General features: G+C 40.9%; 1 protein-coding gene across 1 annotated transcript in view; it reads right to left on the bottom strand.

Annotated features, from left to right (window-relative positions):
* The window catches only part of PLAC8L1 (PLAC8 like 1), a 24,118-nt gene extending 17,227 nt beyond the window's left edge, over positions 1-6,891 (bottom strand). Inside the window, exons 1-2 of the mRNA XM_007462396.1 lie at positions 6,716-6,891; positions 1,614-1,750 (exon numbers count right to left, since the gene is read on the bottom strand). Of these exons, the coding sequence (XP_007462458.1) occupies positions 1,614-1,750; positions 6,716-6,840 (262 nt within the window). The 5' untranslated portion in view covers positions 6,841-6,891. The remainder of the gene's footprint in view (positions 1-1,613; positions 1,751-6,715) is intronic.
* Positions 6,892-9,001: the final 2,110 nt, after the last annotated feature.

Raw genomic sequence — 9,001 nt, 5'->3', positions numbered from 1 at the left:
CCACCCCCGGCAAAAAAAAAAAAAAAGATTCTGTGACCGAGTTACTCCCTAGGGCAAGAACATCAGGTCCTGGAAAAGGATACTGACATGTGGTACCAGAGATGGGTCCGAATGTCCTAAGGTAAAAATAGAATCAATGTGCTTTGAACTTCAAACCCAGTGGAAAATCATGCAGCTAGAGGGCAGTGTTGTTGGTACTTCTTTACATCTAAACCAGTGTCTGAAAAGATTTCAATCAACAAAGGGAGCTATTCAACCTAAATGTCCATCAACAGAAGAATGGATAAAGAAGATGTGGTACATATATACATTGGAATATTACTCAGCCATAATAAAAAGGAACGAAAATTGTGCAATTTGCAGAGACGTGCATAGACCTAGAGACTCATACAGAGTGAAGTCAGAAAAACAAATATCATATAACATCACTTATATGTGGAATCTAGAAAAACAATACAGATGAATTTATCTGCAAAGCAGAAATAGAGACACAGACATAGAGAATGGACGTATGGATACAAGGCGGGGAGGGAGGAAGGGATGAATTGGGAGACTGGGATTGACATATATACACTATTGATACTATGTATAAAATAGATAACTAATGAGAACCTACTGTATAGCATGGGGAACTCTACTCAATGCCCTGCAGTGACCTAAACGGAAAGGAAATCCAGAAGAGAGGGGATACATGTACACATATAGCTGATTCACTTTGCTGTACAGCAGAAACTAACACAACATTGTAAAACAACTATACTCCAATAAAACTTAATTAAAAAAAAACAAAGGGAGCATCTTTTTATGATTGGTCTTATTCAATGATTGGTCTTCCTCACTATTCTGTGAGGAAAGTACTACACTTTCCTCACAGAAATACTAGAGATAAGCAAAAAGAAAAATTATTCATTAGCGTACCATCTGGAGACACTTGCTGTAAACATTTGTATTTATATCCTTCCAGATATTTTTCTAAATATCCCCCCAAATTAATGTCTAATGTACATGGTTTTACAATATGATTCTTTAACTTAAAATTGTATCCCAACATTTTTCCATCTCAGGAAGTATTATTCTACAACATGACTTTTCATGGCTGTATAATTCATTGTATTGAAGCCCCCACTGAACATTTAGGTTGTTCCAGATTGTTGCTACAATAACCAACGCTGCAACATTTAATGATGCTGCTAAATCTTTGCACATGATTTATTTCCTTCGACTAAATGCCTAAAACTGTAATTACTGGGTCGAAGGCTACGTAACACTTGAGGTCCTTTTTATAGGTGTTACTAACCATTCACTGGGAAGCTTGTACCAATTTAAACTCCATCAGCTGCAGATAAGGGAGCCCATTTTGTGTGTCTTTACATGCAATGGATTTTGTCATTTAAAAAAACCTTTGAAGTCATCACTTATTTTATAAAAACATCCACATCCCTGAAAAGCAAGATCCTTCCTGCCAAGGAGTGTATTTGAGTCACTAGAATATTAGTCTAGTTAGTCTGAAACCATTTAATTTCTGTCCTTGTGCCTGATGCAGCTTTTCTACCCACTGGTGTCTTAGGAAAGAAAATAGTGAAGGAGAACTTAAAGGAAGAGAAAAAACATACAAATTCTCCTATCTCTGCAGACACTGAAGAGGCCGGTGCTCCAGTCCCCACCAGTCTGGACAATCGTTGTGACTGTGGTCCTGCCACTGGCTCCCCGGACAGGCTGCTTCACCACAGCCTGGGCTGGTGCATGGCTCCTGGAGAGTCAAGGATGGTGATTAACTTGGAAACAAAGAAGATGGTTCAGAAGGATAATCATCAAGCCAAGACACAGTGATAAAGAGATAGGGACCCAGTGATGCCCAGTGGCTCTTATTTCACCATCTCCCTCCCTCTTCCTCCATCGTACCTCCTCTGATTTTTTGCCCCATTTTTATTAGTGGCATTATTATTCCAAGTTCTGTCACTCAGACTCAATGTCCAGTCTACTTCCTCAGTGTTTCTCAGTGTTTAATAATAAATTCACAAATTTGGAACCAAGAGTCCTCAGTTCAAGCCCCAGCATGCCACTTCCTCAAAGCCTGACCTTGGTTAAGTGGCTTAACCTCTGTTTTGTTTGTTCAAATTTAAGATGAAAAAACTACCTCACAGGGTTATTATGTGAACTGAAGGACAGGTAACTTGTTTATTGTGCACACAGCATGTGTAACAATGTGACCCTGAGTGAGGCTGTGTGCAAGGATTTTGAAACTTTGTTGAAAAGACAAATAAGGAATTGGACTGAATGGTACATCTAAATCTGGATGAGGCTACTGAAGTGGGACAGGTAGTATCATTTAAATGAATAACCCAGACTTCAGAATATATCTTGATATCAAACCACTATATGGTTGTCCTCGTGCAGCCACATAATACAACTCTGGTTCAATTTTCCCTGAAGGGCATAGATATTTCATTCAGTCATTCTGAAATAGAAATACAGGCCCAGGGGGTGGGCTTCAAAAGTGAGGTGAGGAAAAAACCTTCCTTCTCTTTCTGGGGCTGAAAGTTAGTTTTGCCTGAATGCCTACCCTGGGGATACCTGGAGTGAGTCCTATAGTGAAGGGTACGCTGTTATCTAGCCTCATGGAAGGGACATGTCAAGAGCGGGATAGAGGGGCCCAAGAATGAGAATGAGTCTCAGCCTGTACATAGTAGCAGTTATTCTGTTTGGGGCTACCCTTTTAGCAAGCTTCATTAAGAGTTTTGTACCTGGTCTCTGATGTGTTATGAGGAAATAAAGAGCTTGCCTCATACTTGAGAGAAAATAAAAAGACAGCAGAATTTCTTCCTGTAACAGCTGTTGTTACAGTAATAGTCACCAAAGTTCTGCACCTGGGACACCTGGGACACAAAACCTAGAGGCCAGAGTAGAATACTCCTGAGCATCCTTAAGGCAACACCCTGTGGGCATCTTGGAAACAGCTGTGGAGCCCTTTGAGAACCTCTGATTTGGGACATTAAATCCAATGGGATTTCAAGGTATCATAATATGGGGAGCACTGTTCTTGTTATTACGATCACATCTCTTTTTCATTCCACCAATACTACCCACACCCTCCCAAACCTGACAGCACATTGGCTTGTTAAAAAAACAAATTCCCAAGCCTCACCCCAGACCACTGTACAGGACTCCAGGGATGAGGTATAGAAATCAGTGTCCATAATAAAGTTCCCAGGCAATGCCCATGTAGTCATCCTGATAACAGCCTGAAACCTGATACAGGTGGACTTGGAGACCACTGATGATCACTGCCATGGCTTCTGCATCTCCTATCAGGTAGGTGGCAATGTCAATGTAACAGAGATGGCAAGGAAAATAGAATAGGAGGCAAGGCAGAAGGGAAGAGGATGCTGGGAGCACAGCCAATCTACAGTGCCAGTGAGACATGAGAGGCATCCCAGCCAACAGCTGGGAATGCTGCACAAGAGCTTGGAAGAGCGAGTAGAGTTGGGAGTGACCTATCTAGAAGTGTGAAAGTAGAGCTATGAAACATCCCCACCCTTTTATCCATTCGGCATTATAGACAATATGTAGGGTCTAACAAGCTTTTCAAGAACCTATCAAAGTGTTTGAGACCTGGAAAAAAGTACTGACTACAAGATATAAAAACTGCAAAGTTGGGGCTTCCCTGGTGGTGCAGTGGTTGAGAGTCTGCCTGCCGATGCAGGGGACACAGGGTCGTGCCCCGGTCTGGGAAAATCCCACATGCCGCAGAGCAGCTGGGCCCGTGAGCCATGGCCGCTGAGCCTGTGCGTCCGGAGCCTGTGCTCCGCAACGGGAGAGGCCACAACAGTGAGAGGCCCGCATACCGCAAAAAAAAACAAAAAAACAAAAAAAAAAAACTGCAAAGTTGAAATTAGTTAATGCTCAATTAAACACAAAAACCTAGCATGATACCTGTCACATGAATGTCCAATTTGGAATTCACACATATTTTATTACATTTGAAAACAAATTACAATTCTCTCATTTTGAAAAAAAAAAAACAAGAATGACTGCTGAGAAGCAGCAGCTAATCATAAATTAAATTACTCAAATAATTTCAAAAGCAAAATTATTAAAATCCTTTCACTTAGTATACAGGAAAAAAAAAAAGGATATAACATAGGTATGGGTACATGTTAATATATTTGCTATGGTGTGGGCTAAAGCTTACTGCTATGGATTGAATTGTGTCTCCCCAAATTCATATGCTGAAGATCTAGCTCCCAATGTGACTGTATTTGGAGGTAGGGCTTCAAGAAGGTAATTAAGGTTAAATAAAGAATAGGGGTAGGATCCTGGTCCAATAGGACTGCTGGCCTTATAAGAAGGGAAAGGCCATGTAAGCACTCAGAGAGAAGGCTGCAAACCAAGAAGAGTCCTCACCAGAACTGGACCATGATGGCACCCTGATTTTGGACTTCCAGCCTCCAGAACTGTGAGAAAATAAGTATCTCTTCTGTAAGCTACACAGTCTGTGGTATTTTTTTTATGAAATTCTGGGCAGACTAAGACACCTATGAAGACTTCAGATTGGTCCTGAAGAAACTACCTCTATACATATCTTATCTCCTCTACTTCCATGTGAACTCCTTGAGGTCAGGGGGCACCTGCTGCTTCTCCCTGTATCCCCAGAATCCAGTGCACTCCTTGAAAACTAGTGGGTGCACAACAACTGTTGAATTGGATTAAACTCAATTCACACATCTCTTCCATTATATCTGAGTCCTCCTCAAATCTAGCTACAGATTATGTGACCTTAACCATGTTTCATTCTCTAGTAAAGGCACAACTCTCAGGTGTGAATTGATTACATAAAAACATCAAGAATTTTTATTGAGAGTAGCCTAAAATCTTCTTGCATGCCTCCACATAACCCAGGGCATTTACCTCTCAACGTGATCCCTGCAAGTTGGGACTTCCATTATTACACTAAGAGTTTCCAGCAATTTTTGTAAAGGAGTTTCTTAGCGCTGAGCCCCTAGATTAGATTTTCCCCTGAAACGCACTTATAGCTTGGAGCCCTAGAAGAGAATTTTCTGCTTCTATCTCAGCATTATATGTGTAACACCTATTATGGCAAGGAAGCCTGTCCTCTAGCTATTGCAAATCAAATAACTAAGAGGGTAGCTTTTCCTTGGTGGGAGAAAAAAAGGGGTTTTTGTGTGTGTGTTTGCCTAATTTTGAACTCAAGAACTGTATTATTTTCTTTCCTTAATACTCTGAATCTTTGGTGATTTTTATATTAAAATGTTTGAATTGACATTCATTAGCTAAAACATTTCAGTTCAAGATTATAGCTCATGTGTCAAAATTAAAATAAGAAGCACAGCTACCCTTCACCAAGTACCTGCTATGTGCCAGGCACTTAGTAGTTCCTTTAAGAATTGAATAATTATTCAGGGGCTGCTACAGGTGTCAGACTAAAGTAGCTATTGCAGCTTCCTACATAGCTTTTAGCTCTGTATATTACTCTAGATAGATAGAATCTTACACTACCAGTAATGAGTTTGGAAGCAGCGGGTGAAGCTGATGGTCACACAGTTTCTAAATCAGAGTAGCTATCCATTTGCCATCAAATTCAGCAAGTTCTTCATTTAGTGTAAAGAGGACAGCGCTTCGATTCAGGCACACTAAAGTACAAATGTGGCTCAGCTGCATTCTAGTTGTTTGACCCTGTAAAATACAACTTGTCGCAGTCCTCAGCTCTGGTCTCCTCTTCCATAAAATTGGATTTAAACTATCGTACCCCCATAGTCACCCTGAGGATTAAACAAGATTATGTACTTGGCATATAGTAGGCATGCAGTTGATGGCAGCTACCGTTATTATTTAAATTAAGGATCTTGCACATACCCTAGGGCATCCTGAACACTTTTCTGAGAAACGAAGAACAGAGGGAGGAGACTGGGGGCAGTTTCTCAGTTGTCATATGTGCTACCCAAACACCTTAAAATTCAATCAGGGTGACTAATCATCCCAGTTTGCCCTGGCCTAAGGGATTTCCCAGGATGGAAAACTTTCAGTGTTAAAATTAGAACAGTCCCAGACAAACCAAGAGGGTTGGTCACCATAAAGGAGAGAAGCAGAGAGAGGCTTCAGCTGGTGGGAGGCAGAGGACTCACTGCAGTCATTCTAGTTATCAGCTCCTACCAAACAACGGATGGGACACACAGCCTTCCCCCTTTTCAGCCTTACCCTAACCTTCACCTCTTCTAGCAGCTAAACACATTCCCCACTGCATGTTCCCACACACCTGGTGCTTCAGCCTGGGGGGTTTCATGTCACCCTCTACCTTAATGAAACTTGCAGTACTAAGAGTTTGTTCTGCCTTCCACTGAGGCCTCCTTGATGATCCATCTAAAACTCTTAACTGAAGTCAAAACTCTTGAGTTTTGATTTCAAAAGGGTGGAAATTAATGGCAGCCACCAGAAATAAAGTTTCACTTGGTCAGGGTGCAACATTTTCAGTTAAGAATAGAGACACCTTTCCATCCAAGCCAGCTCTTCTCTTTTCACCAGCCAAGCAAGGCCAGAAGGAAATAATCAGTTGCCTCCTTTTCAAGTACATATGGGAAATGATAGCAGCTTTCTTCCTGAGCCCAGTTTTCTTTTTCCTGGCTCCTTATAAGAGGAGATTGATTTGATATTCCAACCAAAGAGCAAAAGCTGGGGGTAAAATCACCCTACTCCCTACCTCAAGCTGGAAATAAAATGTTGTTCATCTTCAGATGATATGAGTGAAAGCAACAGAGGTGAGTGTGTGTTGAGGAAGGAAATATCCTCAGGAAACTTAGAGAAGTAATTTCCAAACCAATTCATAGTTAATAGGTATTTTCTTGCCACTTGGGATATCCTTTTCCTTTCAACAATAAGCTGACTGATTCTAAACTTAGGTTCAATCCAAAATGAAACATCTAAAGAATGTTGCCTAGATATTCTGGAACCTGAGGTCATAGCAGTGTATTTCTTTAAAGACAGGTACACAGTTAACTATGGGCATGTCCGTCTTACTAACCTGAAGGGAGATACTGCTGAAGATATAATGTAAGTTAAATAAAAAGAAAACTTCTCTTTGGTGGAAAAATCCCTTTGCTTTAAGAGATAACTCTAGCAAACATTTATCTAGCTAAGTGTCACTTGACCTTTCCTTAGGGGACTCAAAAGGCTACAGATTTCCGCCATGCCTTGTAACTGAGAAGTAGTGGGGGCCTCTCATCATCCCCAGGGCTGCTGGTCCAATTCAGCAAGAGGGTATGAGTCCCACAAATAACCTGAAAACAGAGACGGAAAGAAAGGTCTTGCAGCACAGATATCGTGCTTGAGACCACCTAATAAAAGATGGTTTCCTAAAGTTCAAGCTATGCTAAGTTGTCCCAAGTCTCTAAGGATTTTTACAACTTCTAGAAATCTCCTACTCTTCCATGGACTTCACTGAGCATGCTGGGAAAGTGGTGCTGCTTCTTCCCTACACAGCCCAAATGGAATCTGGTGAACAAAGCAGGGCTTGGCTGGTTATCGCCTCCCTACTGCTCTGAATCTTCAGGGTCTTAGGCGCTTCTGAAGTATGCCTCTAGAGCATGTCTTATAGAGGCACGGACGCCAGAAACACTAGGAAAATGTTCCTAGAGGAATAAAATTAGAGAAAATTGCACATTGAGGGTAGGGGTCTGTAATAAAAATTCAATGTTATTTATACTAGAAAGACAACAGGCGGAAATTGCCAACTCTACTATATATTCTCATCAGACCCATAGAGAACGATTGTTTAGGGTTCTGAACTTCAAAGCATTTACTTGAACAGGGTTGTTAGCAAAAGCCTATATAATACCACCCAAATCAAGATCCTTCAGATACAGCTTCATAATTGCCTTCACTCACTAGGTTCTAGACAACTCTCATTGTCTTCTTAACTGTGAGGATGCATCCCACATGAAGGACAGCCATGTTTCTTCTGCTTACCACTCTATTCCAAGTGCTTAACACAGTGTTTGAAACACTGTTAATAAGCACTCAATAATTTGTTGAATAAATGTGCTATATATGAAAATTCAAGTTTATAACAGAAATTAAGTGATTACTAGCTTTGCAAAAAGATTTACAATAAGATTCCTTTGAAGAATGAGCAAACATTGCACATGTAAGCTGATTCCATATTTTAAAATTTCATTTGTGCCAACTTTTCTAATCAAACATCTATTGTATGAAGTGACCAATCCACATGCCACACAGCTTTTTCACCTAAAAATAAATGAAAAAGAGAAAGAAGAAAAAGAAATGTTCTTCTTTATAGAAGAATGACAACTATTTATGGAAAAGAAATGGTAACTGAAACCCAGTCCCCTGAAACAGAGTCCCCTGCTGAGTTTACGAATAACCACTCTATCCAAAACTTTCTCTTTCTTGTCCAGCCCTTCTTTCCCTCAGGACTGAGTAGTATCAAAGAAAAGGGGAGACTGAAATCGAGCAGGACCTTGCAGGGCACTCTCAGGTACAAAAGTCCCTCCATGTTCCCTGTTTCTTATTTGTAGAAAATGGCTTTAGTCTCCTAGGCCTTCCCCCTAAGTTCTAAAGGGCTAAGACTAAGGCAATTACTAATTAAGGAAGTGACGGAATGCAAAAATAAAGGAAAAGCAAATAGTTCAGCAATAAAACAGAGGCCGAGCTCCTCCTAAAGGGATACACACACAATCTGATGCATATCTTCAGGTTGTTCTGCAGAAACTAAGACCCCCAACCTGGTAGAAGATGGTGATGATCTGCTGACCATAAGCACAGAAACCTCAGACTAGCTGGAACCAGAAAGTTGATGACTAAGATTCCCAAAACATTAGCCTGTTACCTCACCACCAACCAATCAGAAGGAAGTCCAGGAGCTACAACCCTCACCCCAAATGTTGCCTTTAAAAACTCGTACTTGAAAGCCATCAGGGAGTTACGGTCTTTTGAGCACAAGCTGCCTGTCCATTATCCTTGCTTGGCA

The sequence above is a fragment of the Lipotes vexillifer genome, unplaced genomic scaffold (genome assembly GCF_000442215.2).
Source record: "Lipotes vexillifer unplaced genomic scaffold, Lipotes_vexillifer_v1.1 scaffold1068, whole genome shotgun sequence".
NCBI lineage: Eukaryota > Metazoa > Chordata > Mammalia > Artiodactyla > Lipotidae > Lipotes > Lipotes vexillifer.
Note: the sequence above shows the minus strand (reverse complement) of the source record. Positions and strands in the feature narration are given on the sequence as shown.